General features: G+C 40.7%; 1 protein-coding gene across 1 annotated transcript in view; it reads right to left on the bottom strand.

Moving 5' to 3' along the window:
• pdia5 (protein disulfide isomerase family A, member 5) overlaps positions 1-26,459 on the bottom strand; it is a 56,687-nt gene that overhangs the window by 9,268 nt on the left and 20,960 nt on the right. Inside the window, exons 4-15 of the mRNA XM_035676628.1 lie at positions 24,967-25,050; positions 24,769-24,814; positions 22,694-22,786; positions 21,708-21,768; positions 20,766-20,833; positions 18,018-18,109; positions 14,731-14,802; positions 12,409-12,545; positions 5,902-5,972; positions 4,980-5,143; positions 4,231-4,361; positions 556-626 (exon numbers count right to left, since the gene is read on the bottom strand). Of these exons, the coding sequence (XP_035532521.1) occupies positions 556-626; positions 4,231-4,361; positions 4,980-5,143; positions 5,902-5,972; positions 12,409-12,545; positions 14,731-14,802; positions 18,018-18,109; positions 20,766-20,833; positions 21,708-21,768; positions 22,694-22,786; positions 24,769-24,814; positions 24,967-25,050 (1,090 nt within the window). The remainder of the gene's footprint in view (positions 1-555; positions 627-4,230; positions 4,362-4,979; positions 5,144-5,901; positions 5,973-12,408; positions 12,546-14,730; positions 14,803-18,017; positions 18,110-20,765; positions 20,834-21,707; positions 21,769-22,693; positions 22,787-24,768; positions 24,815-24,966; positions 25,051-26,459) is intronic.

Here is a 26,459-nt window from a genome sequence, read left to right as displayed (position 1 = left end):
CTTATCTTGTGGACTTTGGATGTGTGTAGGTTGTTAAAGACAGAATACGACCAAATAAACAACAAGACACAACACCTGAGTAACTCAGCTTGGAATAGTTAGACAATGTGTTTTCTCCATATTAACAGTTTCTCCCTTCTTCCAGGCTTTTTGTGCTAAGCTAGGCTAAACACATCCCGGCCCTAACATTTCACTGAACACAGAGATTGAAGGTTTTCTTTCTTGCTGCCGCCTGCCTTGAGGACTGCCCTTATTGAGAAGTTCTCTCTCCTCATTAGATAAGAAAGATAAGAGACACCAGAAAATGTCTGGGAGACCCATGTTACTGACTGAACCTTCTATATCAGTGATAGCTGTCGGAATGTAGAGCTATTTAATACTTATTTTCACACAAAAAATCAATGTTGCTCCTCTCTTCTAACTGTGGGTCGTAACAGAAAACTACTATTGTTACTTTAAGTGTCAACTTGAGCTCGAGGCATCTTTGCCACACCACTACTGCTTCCCCTAAATGTGTGTATCATGTCGCTGAATGTGTGAACGAGCAACACTAACCTTGCGGTCCTCTTTGAAGAGCTCTGCTGCTGTGGTGAAGTGGGGAACAGAGTTTTTACAGTGCGGACACCCTGGAAAAGGAGAAAACACATTATTACAGCGTCATGTCCTAAATAGTAGCTTATATAGGTACTAACATGCACACATTCACAGATACAAACAAAATCACTTCCACAGATCATTAGCTTAATCTCAAACATGTCCTTAAAGCCTGTGGCCCCTTCACAGTGCTGCAGTTATTTAGAGGTTCAGGCCACATTAGAGATGGTTCACTTGTGTGTTATTAGAGACTGTAAATCTCTTTATTGCTGTCATAAACACAACCTCCACTGCTTTTATGCTCCAGCAGTCATCCATATAAAGTAAGTCAATACTTACACAAATAACACCACTAGGTACCACAACTACGGATAACATTTACAGCAGGTTCACCTCTGGTAGGTGGAGGTAAGATGATTCAACTGTACATGAGGTTGGTGATCGGGTTGTATCAGACCTATAAATCTGTGAGGGAAAACAATTTTCTGACTCTAGCTACATCTTGCTAAGAAGACAAGGATGTTTTTGCACTGCACTTGCAATCAGGTGTTATAACCTTGATGACGTCTTATTCCTTTGAATTGCTGTGAGGTTTGGTGAACACGCTGCTTGTTTGTTTTGTTCTTTTGTTGCTAATGTCAAGTACCCAGTTCTTCTGCTCATTACAATCAAACTGTTGCTGCTGCTGATGGAAATGGGAAAGGTGAAAAAGGCAAGGAGATCTTTTATGTTGACGAAGGGTAACATTTTCCAGGAAGGAAAAGAAAAGCAGCTTGGCAATGGGTGACTGGTTAAGAGTTTTTATGTACAGAGTTAGTTCACCAGTCAATCGGCTTGTGATAGTGAAGAGTCACAAATAAAGTTTATTTCTAATAAAGTATGTGGATTATAACCGGGGAGAAATGTTTTTTTTATCACAGGCCATCTTTGACAGTTTTCCCATAAGTGTCTGTTCTGAAGACAGGGCTGGGATTTCTTCAGTGAGAGATATTGTTGGCTGTACAGTGCTGAGTGTTGAGCTAATCAATGCAGAGCTAATCAGTATGAATGAGTAGGTTGATATGTGAATACCCACGCATTACATTCATAGGATTTTTAAGCATGTCATTCTAAAACCATGGGCATTAATCTACTGCTGTAACAGCCTCCACTCTTTTTTTAGTTTCAGGCTTTTTAAAATAACAAATTATTAAAGCTACTATTTCATCTTATAAATGGAAATATTATGAAAATGTGTAAAACAAAATATATTCAGCTACCCATTGTTGACACTGGCCCTGTTATAAGCAACATCTTGGGATTTGTTCCCACGAGTCATTAAGAGCATTAACACGGCGATCCCACTGTAAATGGATTTCAAAGGCTACAAGTGCACTGACTGATGGTGGCAACAGTCATAATTAGGTATTTTTACGGTTGCGTACATGCCCACAAGCATTTACAAACACACTGATAAGTCTATCTTCAACTCAATTATGCATCACCTCTGCAACCGTTCATTTGTCTCCCTTTTCAGAGCTACCTCAATAAACCAGTATTCAGCACAGCTCAGAAATCCATTTCCTGCTGGAGTGCCCTTATAACTGCAACATTAAATGGCATTTAAAGGTTCTGTCGCAATTCTGAAACCGATATTTAAGAAAAACAGTGTGCCATATGCCAGGTTTTGCCCTCATATGAAGAGAACAGACCGAGGCGGGTCACTGTAAAACTAAATACAGGAATATTTCAGTTTCATCTCACATATGTTTTGACATCCAGATAGGTCTGTTGTTGATGCCCTGCCACTATCATTTCTCTCCTCTACCTGCACAGCCATTTTCACTCGCCCTGCTTATAATTACTGAGCGACTGACTGTGAGGTAGACAGAAAAGCAGGCAGATGAATACAAAGAGACAGCCAGGTAGACGTACTGCTGTCTTTTCACCGGTCACTGATAAAAACTACAGACATAAGCAATACAATACAGGTATAGCTGAACATTAAATACACAAAAAGGTAGTTTTTTGGGACTGAGCATCACTTAATACTATTCATACAGATTCCTCTAAACAGGTATGTACTAACTTAGACAGTGCTTTAATTTAACACTGTATGTATACAAAAGGGACCATCAATTTAGTATTGCCAGAGGTCAGGAAAGAACTGGCGAGAGAAAGAAGATGTGATGCCATTTAGTCCCAGTTTAGTTGCAATTACGCAAATTTGAGGCTAAAGGTTAATAACCCAAACCTTTGTTTGAAAAGCTGCCTGAAGCATATCCAGCTTCGATGTCTTGGCAAGCAGCTGTATCTCATCAAATGCTCTTTTTAACGCAAGCTCCCTCACTGATAAGACACCAGGGTGCAGATGGGGTGGGAGGGCAGCAGGTTGTTGCTGCCTGATGTGCATCTGGAGCGTCTCTTTGTAGAGAGAAGCACCAAAGGGCCCAACAGAGTCTGCAGTCTGACCGCTGTGCCCTGCCTGCCTTTGAAGCCCTCATCAGACACAAAGGCCAAAAAAACAGGGACACAGGTGATTGTGTGTCTACGAGTGAACTGATAATCAAGCAAGTTAGCTGTTCTGTATTTCTTCTGCATCTGTGTTTTGTTTGACAACTCCTACCAAGAGTGTCATAACACTGGTTCCTTATATTTTTAAAGATATCATTTTCAAAGACAGGTTCAGTCACAGAGACTCTCACCTTCGTCTTTTATTTAAACAGAAAAACAGCTGAGTAAGCTGATGACGGGGTATTCTAGAGGGTTGGCTCAACCCCAAATTTTCTGAATTGTTTGTGTTTGGTGTGTGTGTGTGTGCATTCTTTAAAGCAGCTTTATTTGTTGGGTGTTTTTGGCTACCAACTAACTCCACACTAGGCAGACTATCTTCAAAGTTGGTGTTAATCTTCTGTGGATTCATCACTTTGAGAAACTCATTTCATATAACTCATTTGATTACATCATTTGATTCATTAATACTGTTAATAATGTTTATTAGTGCAGCTTTAAAAGCCATTATGAGTTGAACACTGACACACTGATCACATAAAACTGGCTCTGGCCAGGTTGTAATTTAAACTGCCAGCTGTTGTAAAGACACTGGGCAAACTACGACAGTTTAACACTGTAGCAACATAAAGGTCATTTTGCTGCAAACATTTAACAGGACAGCTCCTTTTTTTCCAGGGCACGTTTTGGTAAGTTTAGCTATTTCCCAGGAACCCGGCAATATGAGATGGAAGTGATTTGTTCTCTCTTTTTAACTTGAACAAATCTATTCTCAGTCATATGAATCATTCCTTAGTCTCCCCATGGCTTAGGTGGGGTTTATATACTATACTGCGCATTGAGGGGCTTGACAGGCAGATCTGAGTTACGTATGCATGCTGGTTTAAACCCAGGATATGATCACACCAAGTCCAACAGAGCAGGGCTGTGATCACACTTGGTTGCAACAACTTCACACACACGTAATAGTTTGATCAAAACAACCAAGCATATGGAATTTTACAGTTTGTGAAAAGTGTCTGGTGCCAATGACAGAATAGTCTTTCAGGACTAATTCCAGACTTTTTTGCTAACAGGTGTTAGCAAAAAAGAAAGTTAAAAGAAAGTTAGCAAGCAGAGCTAATATGAATAACGGTAAGCTCTTACAGGGAGCGTAGAACATGACCAGAGCATGTTTCTTCTTCTTCAGCGCCTCTCGGAAATCCTCTGATCCAAGATGGCTGACGCTGGAGGGCTTGTCCTCCCAAGACTGCTCTGGTGGAGGAGGTGCCTGGGGACTACAGACATCAAAGAGAGCAAAGCAGTGTTTATTATGTGTACTACAAGGAGGGAAAAACACTGCTTTACATTTATTGTAAGGGGTAAAAGTAAAGATATAGTACGCATATATAGCATTTCCCAAACTTTTTATGAAAAAGAAAAATGTGAATACTAGTGATATTATTGGTATTATTATTATTACTGTTGTTATTCTTATCATTATTATTAGTATTTTTTACAGAACACAGAGTGAGGCTTTCTTTTAGCCTTATAGCAAATGAGGTCTGTTGACCTCTGGTCGCAGACTTTATGCCTTTATGGAGCCCGTAATTGCCAAAGCTGGACTGATGTCATTGCTGGTACATTACTTTCCACAGTGACCCTGTCCACAGAATAATCTATTACACTGGGAGGACGTTTTGAAAAAAATGAATCACCTCATCCATTTTGCTTTACAAGGTAATAGATAAGCAGAGGTTAATTAGCATGCATATGACATAAGAGAGCACAGCTAAAATGTTTATGCTCAGGATTAAATTAAATTGCAGTGCACATGAGTTTGAGTCTAAACATGTTAACTTTGCACAGGCAGTGTTCCCTGGTCAGGAGTAAAGAAGCGATCACATGTCACTCACTTGTGCATGAACTCGATGATCTTGTCTTGGCTTCGGAGCTGGGGCAACGTGTACTTCTCCTCACCTTTCTCAAAATACTTAAGAGTTGGGAAGCCAGAGATCTTGAAGCGATCCCCCACAGCCTTGTGCACTGTGGCATCAACTGCTGCCAACACACCCGGACTCTGTGAGAAAAAAATTGCAACCTTACAACAAACCTTAAATCATGTGGGACTTTGGTAAAATAATAACTATAGAGTCATTCTGTCTAATTGGACCAATGAAGGTACTTTAGAGTAACCTGTTGCATGACACCAATTAACACCAACTACTTTAGAAACAATACTAGTTCAACCTTTGCAAAGGGGCATACAATGTGTATATAAAAGCACTGCATTAGTAACACTAGCAGAGAAGCAAGGAGGAGAAAAATAAATGATATGCTGGGTCTTAAGGGCTCTGGGTGAGAGAGGCTCCAGTCCATCCATATTAGATAATGGCCAGGCTTTTCCCATTGACCTCCAGTGCCGGGCAGAGAGCCACAAGGAGAAGGTCCAAGCATCGGGCCGGGGGGACGCTCACGGATGAGATAATTGCTACAGTCACCAGGCTGGAGTTTTATAGGCCCTGCCCCTGGCTGGGGAGTGTTAGATTACCACAGAGGACAGAATGGCGGAGAGGAGAGGCGAGGAACACACCCGACTAATCAAAAACACATCGAGAGCCAGGCTGCAGGACAGACCGACCAGCGCGTCGGCTGTATCGGCCAAAAGCCTTCAGGCCAAGAGAAGGGATTATTATGATCTGTTAATGAGGCGCCACTACACCCGTGTAGTTGTGTATGTTCATTAGAGTGTGAGATATGAAAATTTAACTAAACACACAAGCCTGTCGAGATGCATGCTGTGCACACGTAAACACAAGCAAAGGTCATGAAACTTACGTCTGTGCCCTTGTTGAGTATTTCAGCAGCTTCATCATACTCTGGCTTCATCTTCTTGCAGTGTCCACACCCTAAAAGGATTAATAAATCATTTAGAGCCCGACCAATGACGGATTTCTGATACTTGATATTCAAAAACACTGATAACTAATGCCTTCCAGACATTTTTTCCAAGTTCTGATTAAAAACTCTAAACTGAATCCTTGGAAAAATGAGAATCCAATACATGAAAATAAAAGCACTAAAACATTTATGTACTAAATTTCTATTCACATATGGACAAAGATAGACCCTAACCCTAACCCCAACACCAATTAATTTGGGATGAGTCAATATCAGCCGGTAACATCAGCCTGCTATTTAAAACAGTCACATTGGTGAGGATAAATAAGACACGAGGGAATCGCCTCTTAGTCCTGCATAACATACAAACAAAAGATAACTGTATATTCCAAGAAATTACTGCCATAAAACCGATGCTGAGAGGTTTGATGATGCAATTTTTGCACGACATTACACCCTCATAGCTGTCTTGTTCAATCAATACTCCAACAGCTGTAATTCTCTGGTGTCTTGCTGTTTCACCCTGGTTTGTCAGTGGGTTTACTGCTGGCATGCTGAGGGTGGAACTGTAAATGAGATGACAAGAGACTCTCATGTTTACCAGCAGAGTTAAGTCATGTCTGATTACTTCCTACATGTTTCACTCTCATGCATGTGTGTGTGTGTGTGTGTGTGTGTCTGAGAAAGCATATTGGAGACAAACGTAGTCAGACTAATGGCTAGGTGAGGGTGAGCTCATCGCTTAGTTCAGTGTTCAGAATTCAGTGGTGAAATAAAGAAAGAAGAAGAAGACAGAGGTGAAGATGTTGATAGAGTTGGGCGATGTGGTTAAAGGTCCAGTGTGTAACAGGAGGAGGATCTATTGAAATGCCATGTTTCTACAGTAACTCAGAGCGGACAAACCATACACTGGCTATAGATAGGGCCGTTTGTATTTTTTGTGTGTTTTGCGGCTACTGTAGTTTTTCCTTTGTGCTTGGAAGGGGAGGGTGAAGTTAGAGAGTTTTAATCTAACTACACTGCTAGATGCCACGATGAAGTAAAACCAGAAGTCCCAGAATTACTAAATAATTAATTAATTAATGTTTAATTTAAATCCAAACTTCCTAATTTGAGCATCTTTAAATTCGTTATTTCAACAGGCTTCAAACAGCACTAACCACTCTGCTCTCGAGCCAGAACTGAAGCCTGAAGTTGCACTTACCCATATTCGATGAAAATAATGTTAACAGGAACAATTTTAACTTATTACTTAATCGCTAATGTTTGGTGAGAGAGCCCACACACTACATTGTGACACACAAGCTGCGTGTGCACTGATAAATTCTGACCGGGCTACACAGTTACCATCACGGCTCGTTCACACTGCCAACCTGAGCTGCGTGTGTGCATGGCGGAACGTCTTGCAGTGCCCATATTAACAGACCAGAGCAGTCCAGTAAAAGCAAATCACTTGCAACTTGAACTTTTTGACAAAAAAGCATAGGGTGAGAAGAAATCTGGAACAGTCTTGTGTTTTTTGGTTACAGATATTATGGTAATCCAAATGGTTAAAAAAGAATGTCATTAGCTCATACTCCTAATACTCCTAATGAGCACTCCCATACCAAACAGCATGGTGATAACACAGCAGCTAAACAATCTTCTCAACCAGAGACTTGCGCTTCCATGCTGGTACAATTAATGACAACATATTTTTGTATCTAATATAATTCACTTAAAACTTAAAATATTGAAAGTACTTTCTTATATTATCATTAAAATGATTACTGCAAACGCACCCTGCAGTATTATGACTCAATTCTAAAGCCAAATTGTTAATTGATAGGAATATTTTTTCTGTATGAATATCTATCAGTGAGTACATAGATATACAGCCCATAATTTCTCCACATGTATAAAACAAAAACTCCACTGGGAGTCACTTAATGGGAACATGAATTATCTCCCAGCTCTAGAGAGAGTTGTGGCTTTCTAAACTTGAGTGCAAAAATTAGTATGAATTTCATTACATCACTAAACTTCACCATCAGCCAAACACTGTGCATCTCTGCCCTTTCAGTAAGAAGCAAGACAGCATTGAGTGGTGCTTTTGCTCTGTATAACTATATTATCTGGGGATAGTGGTGTCTGTACGCATGTGTTCTTTTCAACAAATCTGTCGAAGCTCAGAGCATCATGAATAAAGTCCCTATTTGGTGTGGAGGTGTGTTTAATATTTCACGAGTAGCGGGCAAACTGGCAAACATTTTATTTTTGGATTGAAATGACTTTCAAATACATACCACAATATTTGTCTCTCACAATGTACAAGATGTTTCGTCTTAAGCTATAATGAATATGCCGTTTGATCAGGGATGAGCAGCCTGCGTTATGTGCTCACAGCGATGTTGTGCACAGATGCATGAAACAAACTTGGTACATTCCCAAACCTGGTAAATTGCCCTTGTCAAAACAGTTCAAGAATTTCTTTCAATAAACAATGCAGTGCTGGCGCAGGCTATAAATCAAGTGTGATATGACTCGTGAAAAAAAGAATGCTGCTTGTCTTTCAACTCAGTCGCTGTAGTGTGAGATCATCAGATCGCGTTAAGGCTGGCGAAACAGAGGGAAAGGACTTTGTCTGACCCTTCAAAATGATGAGTAAGAGACTAAACCAAATGTCTGTCCTGTGCTATGCATCAGCCTTTCAGAACAAGTGGTACACGAGGGGCATGATCAGTGTGAGTGTACGGGGGTGGAGTGGGGGAGGGGGTGAGCTTATAGGAACACACTGAAATATTGCTGATTCAGCCTGAGTGTGGGGCAGAACAGCTCAGAGTGAAGAGAACTAACAAACGGGCCACACATCACTGTAGGTCTAATAAAAACAGATACACGTAACATTTGCTGTAAAGTAGTTCCCTCTGCTTTACAGCAAATGTTACGGTGTTGTTAGGTCATCTCCTCTGGGTCCACTGTAGCAGTAAGCTGAGCCTGTGGCTACTTGCTAAGTGGCCAGTGAGGAGAGATGTTAAAATCACACCTAATAACTTCCTGGTGCACCAGCTGCAGCCAACTCACAAACAGTTAGGGATAAAGCATCGTCATTTACAGCCAGATTTGCCGGAACAACATTCTGTATTTTATATTTTGCTTTGCCTAATTCAAACAACATTGGCAGAGAGGAACTGTTTTGGTCCGGGACATAATCAGGCTCTGGGAAACAGAGCGTTCAGTCGGAGGTTTTGCCGCCGTAAGGAACTGCACGCAAACAACCCCCGCTGAGTGCTGTTCAGAGGACAGTGAGAATAGCTGCGCTGAGAGGTGGACAGAAATGCAAGCTGATGGTGGTGGTTGGGAGACCATTAATCTCACTCTGACAGCAGGGCCATTAAGAAACTGCATTGAAGCAGCAAGACTGGGCATCTGTGTGTGTGTGTGTCTGTGTGCGAGCAAGACAGAAAGACAATGAGAGAGATATGCGGTGTAATTGTGTGCAATAAATGTTTGTGTCATGGTGTGAAATAAATGTTTGTGTCATGGTGTGAAATATGTGTTTGATATGTGTCACTGGTGTACAGATATTTGTGTATGTGTGCGCGCGTGTGTGTGTGTGCAAGCTGAAAAGATCTGACGCTTGTTTTAGCTGCCTGCCCTTGATTTGACTGTGTGGGTGACTGGCTGCTGTCCGCAGGGTGGGTCAAGTGCAGGACAAGCTTCTGTGAAGCTGTGACACCACATAAAGACGGGGAGGACTAGTCTGCCCTCCGCACTGTTCAGACATCCACTCAAACATGTTTTTGTATGTTCAGGATAAGGGGGGTGAAAAAAAAGTTGAGAAGAGTTGTTGAATAATCTGTCCTAAATAACTACACAAACTAATGGCACTGAAATCATCTCGGATGTAAAAATGAGAATATTATAAAATATTCAATATAAGTATATCCTAATATAAAAAGATAAAGTTTAACAATATTTGGGAAAACTTAGAAAACAAGTCAAATAGTTCATGTTTTTGTGCTCTTTGATTTGGTTTGATACAGACTTAAGAGAAGATGAAGATTTCCAGATAGATGTCCAGTACATATGTTACTATTGGTGATGATTTATTTGCATTAACATATATACAGTATATGCCTGTTTTAGGGGTTTTAAAAGCTGCCCAAACAAGCAAGAATGTTAAACTTGTACTTGTATGCTAATGACTCACACCTCAGCTACATAACTGTGCACTACGCTGAAGCATTAACACACACCAAATGATACTTATGATTTTGGTGCCAATCACATCTGTGATAAATTGGCCAATTGGTATTGAGACACTTTGGAAAATGCTAATCACTGAGATTAGAGATTAGAGGACATGAGTTCAACACAGAGATAGCTATGTGATGTGTTCAGTTTAAGTTGCCCTATTTATTGTACATTTATATTTAACAGGCAAAGAAAGAAAACAATACATGCACTGTAGCTACTTCTTGACCAAAAGCTGGTCCAAGTGGCTGCGTGCAGCCTCTCAGTCGTGCGTAATGGTTGTTTTTACATTCCAAACAAACTGATCCGATAAATGAAATGATGTCACTTGGCTTTTCTTAATCGTATTTATCATATTTACAGCAATCCCATGTCATGACATTTTTTCTTGCCAACTGGCAGAAGTTACTGGTGCATGTTGGAGGATAATGAGATAGTACATGCAGCCGGTCCCACTGCAGTGTGTGAGTGTTAAGGATGTGTTTTAATCACTTCAACAGCTGGAGAGTGTGTTTGCCCTCTGGGTGGAGTGCAGTGCTCCCGGCAACCTGGAGGTACGAAAGCTCTGCAGCAAAGTATGTGCTTAAATTTCTGAAAACAATGAATCATCATTATGGTGAAAGCTAGAGAAAAAGGACCCTATTCTTATTTACCAATTTATTTGTACACAGTGGAGACTGAGATGAGCACAGAGGGTGATGTAGTCAGAAGTAAAGAGATAGCTAATGGGGAAAAAAAGGTCTAAAAATTGGTTGCAAAGCGCTTCGGATTGTTGCAGATGTTGCACTCAGTGTGTGTTACTAAATGGGGTGAGTCTATTTGCATGATTTTACATCTATGGGTTACATTTATCAACAGGCAAAGTCTCCTTTAGACAGCTCCCTCGCACACAGGAGGGCTGGACCAAAGCAAAGCAATCTGGAACTAGAAAAAAATTAAAATCTAACCCACTGACAAAGTCTGGCATGTTTACAAAGTTCTGCGTAACAATGGCAGTATGGTGCGTGAAAAAAAATGACAAGCAGGCTTATGGCAACCATATGGCAACAATGAAGTATTCTGTTGTGAGGAAGAGCTTGTGTGCAACTGTGTGATGCAAAAAGCTAAAGTTACTGCAGCCAGCTTGTCTCTGGGTTTGTTTTTCATTTCTTCATGTCTTTCCAGTTAGTTTCTCCAGCAGCCTGTTAATATTGAGCATGACAGTGAAACAGTGATGTTATTTGTGTGACTAAACAAGAGTTTTACCCGAGAGAATCCGCAAGAGAATGTTTTACACAGCAGGATGGAATGTGAAGCTCTTCTCAAACACCGCTGCAGATATTTAACAACTGAAAGGCTATCCATGTATTTCTGAAAAGGGGGTTGGTTAAAGGACAAGTCTGGTAATACTCTATGTCTTTATTGTTAATAAATCCCATGGAAAGACCAAAACTAACAATGAACTCATCTTACTAACAAGTATCGTCTGTGTATCTATATCTCAATATATCCTATACCTCTGTGCTATACAAGAATACTGCAGCACTGGCTGACAAGTTCCTTCATTATTTTGAACGGTGGCACTGTTGTTCATTCTGAGTCATTGCCACATAAACCGTCCAGCTGACGTTAATACGTAGAGCACCAAACATGTATTCATCTGCATCTGAAAATAGTCCCCAGACAATCCACCACTTCTTCCTGTAAAACTCAAAACTGAATCTGTAGTTTTCAAAGATTTACATCTTAGGACCCAAAGGGCTGGGGGGCTGAGTGCCACAGGCAGGGTGGGTTGGGCAGGAAAGTTAAAGTCTTGAGAGATTAATTTATACATTGTTGGTTTTGGTCTTTCCGTGGGATTTTTTGACAGTAGGATAGTATAGATTACCACTGGCCCTCAGTACTGACCCTACCTACAACTGACAGGAAGTTTCACCACTCTTGTGTTGGTGCAGAACGGATTGGTTGAATAATTTAGTAGCCAATCAACCTGAAAACAATTGACAATAGGATACCTTAAAAATGCCAAACATTTGATGCTTTCAGTTTGTAAGAATCTGACTCTTTTCATGCTTTGTTTTATATAATTGTAAATTCAGTATCTTTTGGGTTGTTGGGTTGGAACAGCAATTTAAAGACATTTGGGCTCTGGTGATATTCATTTTAATTCATTGTGAAAATAATCACTGGTTCCAGCACTGCTCTTTTTCAACCTGCTTTCTTACTCACAGGGGGCGTAGAACATGATCAGGGCTGCAGGATGTTCCTCCAGGAAACTGTCAAAGGACTCATCGGTCAGGTGGAAGACAGGGGAGTCTGTCTCCGACCACGGCACCTCGGGGGTCTTTGGCTGGGGGGGCTGAGGGCTGAAACAGGAAGCGGGGGACAACAAGGGCAACATAGGTGAGGGACACTTTAAAAAGCAGGCACATTGTAGCTAGCGTGTAATCTGTATGGAACAAAAATGTGACACAGCTGTAGGCCCCACTCCACCCAATTTGTACACACAGACACAGACACAACAAACACACACACCACACCACACACACACAGAACACACAACACACACACACACAGACACACACAGACACATCTGGACCAAAGCAGCCCCGCCTTGATTACGGAGCACAGTTCTGCAATGCCAAGAACGAGTGGACACAGATTATAAACAAGTGCACACTCCTTGCACACATCCACACAAAAGTCATTTAAAAAGACACACACACACACACACATTCCCCTTCTGCAATCACTCTGGCCTGAGCCAACATGCTGAAGCCACATGAGACTTGATAGCTTTAAAAAAACCTGGAATTGTGCAACTGGGGTGCTAAGAAATGCTGCATCTCCTCCAGGCACAGATCTTTTATCCAGAATGTCATCTGTCTAATATACATCTTACTGATATATAAAAAGCTCAGGGCGGGGGTTTATCAGGGACTGAAGCCAAGCTTAGGCTTTATCAGATGATATTTTTGGTTGCTCTTCTGCAACATAAAGCGCAGGTCTTAAATACAGCCATACCAATCATGCTCTACCTCCTGACTGGTGTGACACTGCTACAAAAGGCTGATATGATGCCCAAGGATACGGAATCTAACCTGTATTTCTGTGTCCAATTATTGTCTTGAAACTAGACTCTAGAGTAAGTATGTCAGTATTAGGGATCAAGTGTCAAAAGATGTTATGTGCAGCCTAAAAAAGCAAGGAACTTCACTAGTTCAAAAGTATTAGATTCTGACCTCTATTGCTCCTATTGGCCCAAAAATCAAACAATCAAAAGGAAACTTCTTTGCCACTGCTCTAGAATCTCCTGTAAATACAAACAGCAAAGGGCAGTAATTTAGTCTGATGAAAAAGAAAGGGAATTTAAAAACTGAGACAGCTGAATCTGAACATAAGAGAAACTTCATCAAAACTTGGGAGGCGAAGTAGGGGTGATAAATGGGGGAGAAGAGATAAAAAATCTGACGCAGTGAGTGCTACAGAAAGAGCACAATGGACACAACGTTTCAAAATATGAACACAGCACATCAGACTATTCTGGAAAAACCTTTCAATGCCATTCGCTGAAAAAACCCTTTTCAGCTTTTCTTCATCTGCAGCATCTCCGGAAGAAAAAAAAGGTTCTGACATGACAAACTTCAGATGTGATGTGATGGCTTGCAGGAGGACAGTCTTATTTTTTATGTGCAAATGAACAATCAGTTAACAGTAAATTTAGTAATCTAAGGTCAGTCCATCCATGTTGAATTATTTTTGTTTTATGCCAGAGAGAAAGGGAGAAACAGACAAAATAAATAAGAAATGAAAACTGTGTTTAACAACTGTTTATCCCTTTGTTTAACTGAAATATGAGGTGTAATTATACTCAGAATTATCCCTCAATTTAAAACATGGCAACCATTCTGTCAACTTGATTGCCTGATTACCAAACTGGCAATGGCAACCTCTTCTAAATTATACCACTGAGCTCTGACTAAGCAGAGTAGTAAAAGCTTAGGACTGGGGAGGGAGTTGTTATGCTTCTGGGCTAAAGAGAGTGTAGCTGGAATACATCCTCTGCCTGTCTCGCTTCGTTTCCTGTGATAGCTGTGAAAGCCCTCCTCTGAGCCCTCTGGCTGCAGCCCTGTGGACACTCATGACTTTCCTGCCAGGCCCTTAACGCGAGTGGAAACGGAAGACGGAGGAGAAAAAGAGGCAGGAGAGCCAAGCCGTGGTGGGAGACAGGGTTACGGGCGGAGCGTGTGAGGCAAGGTGAGAGAGAAAAATGAGACAAGAACAGAGCAGGTGTAGATTGATGACACCGTGGCAAGGTGAGTCAGGGCAAGAAAAGGTGTGATGAAGACCACAGTAGAAGGAAAAAGGTGATGCCAGATATTGAAGGTGAGAGGGGGGAGCAGTTTGTTTACTGTCAGAGGCAGAAGGCAGAATGCCGTTTGGGAGCGCCGGTCTTTTTATTTGCCAATAGCTTTGGACACAAAAATCTGTCTGCATTTTGAGAAGCCTTAATGTATCTTCAGTGGGTGAGGGGATTAGGACCATACTCACTTCTTCATCCAGTCCGCGATATCCTTGGCTGTGGCTCCGTAGTTTTCATAGTGGTGAAGGAACTTCCCCTTCCTAAAAGACAACAGAGCACAAGTACAAGATGATCACTAAAACATCTGTCATCAATGGACACAATTATGGCTTAGTCCTGTTCAAAAAGTGTTCAAATAAAAGTGTTTATTGTTACCCTAACAAAATAAAAATCTGGAATACATTTTAACAAAGTAATGATTTAAATCAGTATATATCTAATCAAAACATAAACGAGCAAGACCAAGAATTCAGCTTGATACTTTTTAAAGTATATTTTTGGGGGGCTTTTATGTCTTTATTTGATAGGACAGCTGGAGACAGACAGGAAAGGGGGACAGAGAGGATGACAGCGCAGCAAAGGCCGCAGATCGGATATCGAAACCCTGGCCGCTGCAGCAAGGATCACCTCACATGGTGGGAGGATCGCAGCTCTACCCATGAGCTAACCGGGCGCCCAGCTTGATACTTTTTGATGCTGAACACTAAGGACACAACTCAGTACTCAAAAAGGTTTGATTCCTCATCACTTCCTGCAAAACGGACACTGAAGAAGTCCATGATATGTGTGATGGACAGAAAGGATCCTAAACACAATTGTAACAAACAATAACATAACCCAGTTTCTAAGACAGAGCTGGGTCAGGCCTGTGAGACAGAACAGCTCAAAGCCAAAAGGAAGTGTTTTATGGGCACTGACCAAAAGTTCAAAAATGATTGATAGTCTTTCCTCTGTCTTGAATTTTGTACACTAGCTTAAAAGTGCACATAAGAAATGCCAGTGACCTGTCTTAATGCATTTGAAATGAGCAAGAAGCATCTCCTTGTCAAAGACTCAAAACGTAAGCAGATTTTTCTTCATAGGAATAAGTTTATCTACTCTGCTATTCGCCGTGACTAACTGAAGGCTGGAAAGTGGATGCGATGGCTCAGCCTAGTGCTGAAGGATCAGTGTCAATACAGTAACCGGCTCTGGGCAGTGTGATTCTGCAAACACAGAGGGGGGTGACGGCCACCGTTCCGGCTCCAGAGATACAGAGGGGACACTATTAAAGGCGATACACGATTACACACACTGGATTTGGAGCTTAAAACTTGCATTTTAAGTGAACTGACTACCGTGGCGGAGAGTGGCTGCTTAGAATTCAATCAGTGAGATTTATGACCAGCTCTGTATTCTCTTCCTTTATCTGCTGCCGTAAAATACACCAAAACCTTGTAAAATCAAGTTGTGGAAATGTGAAATAAATGTCATTTGCCCGACAGTCTCTGGTGTTTTTCTTGATTAAAGGACACAGCAAGGACAAAGAAGCAAAGAAATTGTTTCACTCTTATTGTTTGTTTAGTTGACAGAAAGTTGAGGTGCTGTTGGGTAGTAAGTTTCCTTAATCTGCAGGACAGGAAAAGGTAAAAGACCTTGAACGCTTGGTCCTACAGCGGGTGCAGCAGCGAGATAAGTCCAGCGGTGTTGATGCCGATTTACCCTGCAGTGATTAGCTGCTGTTTATCAGTGAGGGGCTCATTACTGAAGCCAATAGGCTCGAATGGTCGTTAGCTAGCCCTGCGCTGACACTAATGTGCTCCCAGCTAACAGACTGGCTCAGGCTCAGCTACACACTAGTGCGTGGACGTGCGCGTGAACCTGCACACACACACACACAAAAAAGAGAGTGCACACGGTACAGGAAGAACAAGCCGCGCGCGCCACAACACACAACACACACACACACACACACAACAACAACGACACACACACACACAACACACACACAACACAACACACACAACACCACACACACACACACACACACACACACACACACACACACACACACCACACAGACACACACACACACACTCTGACTAACCACAGAGGCACTTAATCAGTCCCGGTCTAATTAAAAGGCCAGACTGGAATGAGAGAGTGTTTAATGTGGAAATGGGGATGATAAAGCCACTGCAGGAGGAATAAGAAGCGGAGAATGAAGCAGGAGCTACGAAGCACCAGCGTACAGTTAACAACACCATAAATATGAGGACGGTGCAGGGATGCTCTGGTTGGGGGGAGGGGGTGTCTGCATTAACAAACACTATCAGTCACACTCTCAGCTCCTACTGTGCATGCGGCTATAAGCTTTGAGTTTGTGCGTATGTGAGCCTGTATGCATATTTAGACACTAAGGCTGAACAGTCATCAACAGCATCAATTTCATCCAAACTCTAAAAAGAAACGCAGAGGCCGAGTGATAAATCAATGTCACATATGGCCTTAAGGTGTGCTTGAAGATGAAAAAACCTCAGTACAGTATATTAAAAGCCTCTACTTTGTCTAGCCGATTAACAATTAAAATTGCTGACTTGTTTTGAGTCTTCAGGCAGACAACAGCACTGCGTGAAAAAAATGACCCTCCAATCTTGTCAGTGGGGCAACTGCATTTTCACAGTGTGGTTCCTGAAGCACAGGCCTCTGCCAAAGAGAAGCTCAACTTTGCTCAACTTTTGCCACAACATCTTGTTATCCAGCAAGACGCTGCCTTGGCCAATTAAACATGAGCAAGCCAATGTTTCTGATGTTTTGACAAAAGTTGGAATTAGTCCCGCCGTAATAACTTATAAAATCCTGTCGAATATTAACTACTGTCAAGTGTTTTTAAGCCTTGAGACTCATACATGTATTACTCAAACCGGCCTTACTGGATCAAACATTATCGTCACAGTATCTGAAGAAGCACCCCCCTACCAAAGCAGCCCCTTGCACTGTCTTAACAGTGCGGTTTTTAGTCAAAACGCCCAGTATCACAATTTCTGAATCTCATACCATTCAAACCAGCCAGTCCAAAGCCTCAAGATACTGGGAAGGTGGAACAGGGACAAGTTAGATTTTTATTTTTTTTTTAAATAGAGTGTGATGAGTCTTTCAACTTATTGATTAATCGACTAATCTCTTCAGATCCTTGCTCCCTGGCAGTGATACCCACTTACACCCAACAGCCCTGACCCTGCCCTCCAGTGATTTTACTTTCTTCAAAGGGAATAACAGAAGATCCCAAATCTCGTCAGAAACTTTCTCCTGTACACCTGGTAGAAGCAAGTTCTGAACCCCGAGGGCCACCATTGCAAGTCTGTCGCCATCATGTCTGTTGGTGCTTAAGAGGTCTGGACTGGACTTTCTATTTGAAGTGGCCCTGCTCTGATGTTTTGAGCCTTGGAAGTGAGGGCTGAGCCTAAAGTGAGACAGATGAGAGGACTCGACTCACTCAAAGTAGCAGAAGGTCGGGTAGCCTTTGACGTTGTACTCCTGCTTGAGGCCGTCAAACTCAGCTGGATGCACATTCATCCCCGCCAGTACCTTAAAAAAGCAAAATAAAAGGGGAAATGAGACGTGGGTTGTTATGGAGTTGAAGAAAAGTGAAGGCAGGGTGACAAAAAAAAGAAAGGACATGAAACATCAAAACAGGTTAGTCATCATCAGGGGGCTCCAAAATGAAAAGATTGATCACTGAAAAGTATGAAAAGAGACAGCACTGTGAAACGAGTGAAATGAGTATAATGAATGTTGGCAAGGGTCTGTAATCAAACACTCCTTTTTTGTCATCAACTTTTTATTGACATTTTAATTTAAAAAACAGACGGAACATGACAAATTTAATAAATAATAGGCTAAGACCTGACTGAACCACCGTTCATTAGGTGTAGCAAACCTGTTATTGTGTAGGGATTTGGGATTTTTTTTTTGCTCTATAGCCAAACTAGTGATGCTGTGACGCTGTCCTGCTCAAAAACCACATCATCGGATGCATGAAAAAGAGACAATGTTGCCATTTTAGATTCTGCTAACTTGTGAGAAAAAAATCATTTTCATATAACCCGCATGTCAGCCTACTGTGCACTTTGAATGTTAGAATATTAATGTTAGCATTAAGCTCAACGCACTTCTAATGTTAACATAACGTGTTAACATTGGTATGTTAACTTGCATGCCAACTACAACATGTTAACATGCTGATAAACATGAGCTTTTTAACATTATTACATTAGCATGACAACAATAAAATGTAAAATGTTATATGCTACATTTCAAATTTTAGCTTGTTATGTAACATATAATATAAGTATGTTAAAATGCTAATAGTTGGCAAATCAACAACATTTTAACATTAGCTTGCCAATGTATATACAGATAGTATAGCATGTTAAGCATGTTTGCTGTGAACATGGTATGTTAGCTTCATCTTTAAGTTTAGCATCACAAGAATCCAGCCATTAGTTTCAGAGGTGTCTTGTCTTGTACTAAGATTTGAGTGGAAGTGAAACTCTAAAAATCTCTAAATCTCTAAAACTAATAGCTGAAAAACGTGACCTTGGTACAAAATGTTGGACTATAAATAGAAAGTAACATTAATCAGTCTTGTACATGTTAAAAAGTAATTTTCTGCAAATGGAAAAAACACCTCTGCATGAGCTTCATTGTCCCGTCCTATGCTATGAGAGAATTTTCAACAGGATGTGTTCTCCCAGTCCTAAAATCATACTGTGTGTAAGAGTAGGCCTGAGGTAGTTACATCCAGCAACCTTTAAACAGTGAAAATCCAATGCCTACACCACTGCTTGCAGCTAAATAAATTGTGAATGAGTGAAAATATTCTTCCTACACTGACATAAATCTATCTTTGATATAAAATCAAACATGTCCAACTTCCCAGGTTCCCTCTGAGGAAGTACTGTCCATGGCAAAAAAAGGTCATGTCAAGGTCTCTATGCCTTCTCTACCTTTTTAAAAGTTGGCAGTGTACCTCAACGATATCCCTGTTATGGAGTAAGTATCATACAGAAATGATACAATCAAATGATATATTTATATTTCAGCTTGACAACTTCAGCTCTTCAGACATCCTTCCTGTGTCCATCACACAGAGGCCAGAAATGTGTTGTACAACTTGGCTGATCACCAATTCAGTATTCAAACCTCTCACTCACTGAGGCTTAATTTTTCACTACTCATAAGCTTGCTAATCAAACAAACATGCAGTTAATTATCTTTTCATTCCTTTCCTGCTTTGCGTGAGGGAAACATGACATGTTACTCTCTACTTCACTGTCTCCTCAGGCGGTTGAAGGGCGTTCTCACTCAAATTCTTCTTCTGGAGGAGAAGCGTTTATGAACACAAAACATTTGTTTCCCTAGATGATCACGTGCCTCTGGTAGCTTTTGTGCGCGCATCTCTCCAATGCATTTATAAAACATTTCAACAGCTGGGGACAAAGCATTGTTTCCCCCCCAAGTTTGCTTACTATTGTAATACTGCCTGTTTGCAAACTGACAACATGAGTCTTTAGGGGACCCATGAGACCTGGGAGGAGAAGAAAATGGGATGAAAACAGGAGGGAGGGGAAAAGTTAGGAAGTAAACACAAAGACTGGGCAGGCTAAACTGACATTTAATCTATACAGAGGTTGTAAACTTCGGCTGGAAAAACATTAGCCCTTAATTGTGGGTGCAGGTGCCAGCTAAAAACCAAGTAAAAAAACACATTTAAGACATTTACTGATCATATACCTGTACAATATAAAGCACTAAAACAGAATGATAGGCAAGATTGGTTAGCTTTTGAATCAACTACTGTAAACGGTCTGGTGGGTTGACCCAAATACAGATGACGTATGAATCAAGTCCAGGAGAGAGGAGATCAGGAACTTCTGAATTGCCTTTAAAAGGCCATCTGGGTTATTGTCCTGCTGAATCAAAACCTACAGTGCAGAAGTTGTTGAGCTGTGAACTTGTGAGAAGTTTTGCAAGAAAAACAACCAAGGAAAGCTTTCATTTAGGCCAGACTGACAGACTGTGCTCTTGCAGATTGCCAAGCTAACCATTCAGATATTCACTGCTGACACATCTCATCTAATCTGCAAACATCGGAGAATGATGGCTGCAGCAGATCAGAGACAGTTAATGCAATAAGACAGTGGACCAAGTGCGCGGGGGGGGGGGGCTTTAGCAGACTTACATATTTCCCCTTGGTCTCTGTGGCGGCTTGCTGAAAGACGGGCTGCATTCTCTTACAAACGCCGCACCCTGCAACCAAAACACAACACGGAACATGAAGTTATTACAGAGAACTCAATGGGAACCATCGCTCTGACAGCATCAATACAACTGTCAAAAGATTTCCCATCATCTGCCAGGGGAATTGCCTTGTTTTTTTTTGTCAATAGCAGCTTGCAGTGTGCTATCTGCAGTAAAAGATATGATGTGCTGAAAACCACAGACCGTAATAAGTGAGCACAACATATGGAAAAACCCATGTTAAGTATTTACTACTGAGCAGCAATAGGAGACAAAACAATTCACTGACGATTACACTGATGTTGAAGTGAATGGCAGGTTAATCATTAATCCAATGTACAGAGTTTAACTGTCAACAATTTAGCATATTAATTGTTTAAAAGGCATTTATTAATGCCAAACTGATTCCACTTCCTCAGTAGTCAGGATTTGCTGCTTTTTCGGTTTTATAAAATTAATTGAATATTTGCAATTTGAGAATGTCACCTTGACTAAATATTAATAGAAAAAATAATTGAGATAATTAATCAGTAATGAATATACTCAGTTTGAGACTCATTCTTATTATAAAAACAGCACAATATATTCAAAGACGAGAAAGAGTCCTGTGTTTGCCAAATATGATGAATGTATTGATTATGACAGTGTAGTATTGCAGAGTATGCCCCAGTTTATTGATTTAGGCCACCTACTGTATTTTCTCTTTATAAATGAGGCATTTTATTTGGTAGGTTTTTCATATTTTCTGGGCAATAATAGCTGCTGTCACTTTCCCTGGCACACTGTCTTCTGATCATAATATGTTCAAACTACCTAGTGAGGAGAGCACCATTTGTCCCAGTTACTGCGAGCTACTGAACACTGTGATAATGAAAAGACTCACAGGGAGCATAGAACATCAGGAGGACCGGCCTCTCCTCTTTCTTCAGCAGCTTCCTGAAGTCCTTAAAAAGGATGAGAGGGAGGGATCAAGGAGATGAATAAGAAGCATTGTTATTTATAAACAAAAAAAGTGTAAAAGTTCAAAGTGTAAATGCGTAATTTGTCCAAGAAAAACTTTGCTAATGTTGACTAAAGCTTAAAGTCAATGATCACATAATACAACATCTAGATTCCACAGACAGCTTGCTTCGGGGTAGATTTCCCAAAGTATCTCTCTGTTTAGCATACAGAGCTTTAAAATAACTAAGCACACCATCATCTTTGCTTCTTCAGCAGTTTATTAGACTGTGTATATTACACAGAGTCATCACATCAGCAAAGAAAGAATAAAAAGGACTTTCTTCTTTGGACAGCAGGTAGATCAGCCCCCATACCAGTTTCTCGCCTTCATGAGCTCAGCTACTTCCTAAAAAAACCCCCATATTCAGCACAATCTTTTGTTGACACCTTTAACAAGCCTCCAGGCATGAGTGGACGAGCAGGCGAAAACCGACAGGGCTGCTGATCATTAAATCAAAGGCCTTTCAAAATGCTGTAGTGTCTTGGGGTGTCAGGCCGTGGGTGAATGTACTGCAGGTTTTTTGATAAGAGTGCCATCTGACCTGGCTGGAAGAGGGCTGTCTGGAAATGTTTTCTTAGGCTGTGTTAGTAGACTCTGTAAACTACGCTGCGCAGCTCTTTGATGATAAAGCCCCGATATGTTGCTTTTATGTGTGGGGCGTTGTGTTGAAGAGGCAGAGACGCTGCTGTGTCAACTTCAAAAGCTGATTAAACCCTCAATAGGACAGGAGAGGAGAGGAGAGGTGGACACTGCATCACATTAACTGCCTCCTCGCTGTCTTGCAATGACGGTAACTGTATGTCAACATGAATGTTCTGGATGTCTTCAAAGAACAGCAGCGAAAGCTTGTTTAGATCACAACTTACTTTTTCTGTCTCTATGTGGACAACATCTTTTGCCTCAGGGTTCTCCTCCCACAGTGGGGGTCCTGATGGGTCTTTCAAGAATGCTACCATGGACTAAATGCATGAAAAACAGGGGGAAAAAAGATAGAAAAGTTAGAATGATGAATCAGTGAGAAGAAAGGCAACAACTTGTCACTGGCACAAAATGATCCTGTAAACAACAGAGTGACTGGTGATGATTTACGTCAAGACACACCTAAATTTAGTGCAGGCAACGCTGTGGGCTGTGCCAGGTGGAAGCTCATATAGACCAACATGTTTGTACATCCAAGAGGTGTCAAAGCTATTTCAATACCTTTAATTGTCTGGTAATGGGCTTGGTAAAGTTCCTGTAAATATAATGAACCATATGTCTGCGGAGGCAACAGCAGGAAATATTTCATTCAGCAGAGCTATAACAACGACAGTACAGACACGGGCAGAATATTTAATGATTATGATGCGATTATCAAGGTTACTTGGTAAGGGTTTAAACTGACACTTTTGGTGTTTTACTGTTAAAGGCCTTTCCATCTGTCAGGGAAAGAAATATGGGCATTGACTCAGATTAATTCAAAAGAAGAAATCAGGTCCATTCTACATATTCTAGTCTTAATGAAGGAGTTTACATCTAAATCACAATTTGATTTTCAAATTTCAAGACCTGCGACTTTGTGTCTTGTGGTGAAAGAGTGGAAATTTAGTAAGCTGTAGCTAATTACAGTAAGGTGGCCAATGAAACACGGCTGTTGTTTATATGCTCTCTGATTACTGGTGTCTGCACTGTTTATGCTCGGTCAAAGATGGTGTGCCAGAGGAAAAAGTGGCACTCTGTATCATCCTCCTCTTCTTCATTGGATGTAGTGTGTTAAGTCTACTGCTGCCCTATGTTACGCCAGAACAGTGAACAGTACAGTCCGTAGAAATATTGGATTTAAGCGCTGGCAAACATTGTTTCAAGCAGACAACAGACATTTGTGAGATCATGAAAATACCTACAGATGCAACCAGCTGCTGGATAAATAAATATTGTGTACTATCATATTAAACCTGCAATAGCTGGGGTTTTTTTGCCAATTGGGGGCAGCTGTAAACACACCACTGACATGTCAACTTCTAAGTGAACAAACAGTTGCTTATTTACACATCCTGCAGTTATGGAGCAACAACATCATTCATTTGAAGTTGTGCTTATGGCAAACTGACACATGTAAGTCTAATATCCACTCTCTTTTAGCTCCATTTTAGTCCTCTACCAACTCCTGAGGGAAATAGCTGCCTCTTTAGTCACTGAATGCTCCACTATGTTCACCAGCTAGTTGCTAATAGTGTCTGTTCGGTGCTGAGCAGGTAGTGTACAAGGGTCTTTAGAGATTTGTCACAGACAATAGCTGCCTGCTAATGGCTTTAGGAGAGAGGGTAAACTAAAACAGTTAAGTTGTTGGACAGCTGAACAGTGAGCTGAAACTCGCTGTAAAGCTCTGTGAAGCCGAGGGGAGCTGCAGATTCAGCTGATCATTTTCTATAGTTTCATCACTACAAGCATCCACCTTTCACACTGTCACATTTCAGATTGTCATTTGACATATCGGTATAGTAAAAATTCTGATTCTACCTGCTTTAAATTCATACCCCGCTAAATGTGACCTACATAGGTATTTTCTATGGAAAACTATGTTATTTCATTTAGAATTTGAAAATGGAAAGAATAAAAACATCAAGCAACCACAGCACTGTATCTGGCTCATTCATGTAGAAGATATAATTATGCTTGGAGCACACCAATGCAGACCATGAATAGAGGCCTGGGGATGAATTTCTAGAAAATAATTTTGACTAATTACAAAGAAAATATTAGTCAGAGAAGGTTATTTTTTCCTATTTATATTTTTCCCTGAATGTTTTATTAATAATCTTAACAAAACAGGCGGAGTGAAGTTGCTCTACCTAACTTAATGAGTGAATTAAATGAACACAGACACACTAGGCTGTATAATATGAAAGAGGACACATGCTGCAATTGAGCGGAAACCTTGTGTAAAGAATGCAGCACCCACCTTGAAGGTAGCGGGCCTGTTGTACTCTGTGTGGAATGTCCCATCTCTGCAAGACACACCAGGCAGAGTGCTCACAACAACAACCAGGAGTAAACGCTGAACAACGTGCTTCTTAAGCTGTGAACACGGAATTACTTTCCAGAAAGCACTGAGGTGAGGAAAAGTGTCTTACAGCCACCTGAGTTTCTGGTTACTCACTTGTAGTGCAACAGTTCTGCTCCTCCACGTTTGGAACTCGGGTCCACCTTCACTTTCTTACAGAGCTTACGGCCCTCTGAATCTCTGAGACACAGATAGAAAGAGAGACACAGATGGATGAAAATAAGGTCAATTAGTAATCTGAAAGAAACTCTGATTCATATAAAACTCTGATTCATTGCATTGTTCTACTAATGCAAAGTGTTCCAGAAAATACACTCCTTCTCATTAAAACGAGGTGAAAACATATGATTAGATCATCTCAATATCACCGAATGATACCATGATTAAACTGGAAAACAATTATAAAGAATTACCATATTATCATTATTATATTATTCTACCGACTTAATAAAACATATCTATAAAAACAAAAACTTAAATGTTATCAATCAATTCAAAGACATCAAATATCCCTGCATTTCATCCAAATTTTAAACCGTATGCACAGGCAAATTTTAACTAAACCCACATTTAGTAATCACCAATGGGCTATTGGGACAGATCATTGTAGAAAACTACGGAATTTTCCCCCAAACAACGAAAGAGCTTATTTAAACTGTCAGTGGTGGCAGAACAAGTAGGAGTACTAGCAACACAAACAGCAACAAAGTACTTTGTATTCATTAATGTGTGAAAATACGATCAGTATGATATCATGTATTTATCAAATAAATGCATGTCTTCTGTATTTACTATGAATGGTCCATCCTTATATTGTAAATCCACTAGACAACATTGATCTGGCACATTTTATTTGCTCAATAGCAACTGCACAACTAACGGAGCGGAGAAAATGAACCGACTGGTGTGTTTTTTTATTTTGCAGATGAGCTCCATATATAGTCCTCTGCATAGAACTCCCTAGATAGTGAGTAGGGAGTAATGACTGAGTGGGTGATTTCATAGCTTATCATTGGTCTCAGAATCTTCCCATAAAAGGCATTATTTTTCTTTCTACTTTATATAATAATGAACATAATTATTCTTATATTCCTTGTGTTCCTATTTATTGTTTCTAGAATATGCTGTGCCAACATGTTTTTTGGTCAAAATGTCTTTATAATAAGGCTTCTCTGAACTGAAATGAGAACGGAGGAGAGACGATAACTCATGAAGACATAACTGCATTAACATTTCATCACATCAATTTAATTACATGTAAGGCGTTATAAAAACAAGGCTCCCTGCTCCAGTTATTAGTTGTTCCACTATGCATACACAAATGCATACATCTGCAATGGGAATGGAGTGCTTATTACAAGCTATACAATACAGCACGTCAACATACAGAAATTCTCTGTTGTATGGAGGCTTATTTCTGTAATTGAAAAAAAAAAAAAAACGCACATAGGAAATAAATATGCATCTAGCCACCTACACATACTTCACACTTGCTACAGTGAGATATAATCAGCGGCATGAAGCGCTCTTCCTCTTCTGTAATAAAGAGCAAGGAAAATATGCATTAATTGAGAGAGAGAGAGAGAGAG

Source organism: Morone saxatilis, unplaced genomic scaffold, assembly GCF_004916995.1.
Source record: "Morone saxatilis isolate NCDOM2014 unplaced genomic scaffold, NCSU_SB_2.0 Contig5, whole genome shotgun sequence".
NCBI lineage: Eukaryota > Metazoa > Chordata > Actinopteri > Moronidae > Morone > Morone saxatilis.
This window is presented reverse-complemented; position numbering and strand designations above follow the sequence as displayed.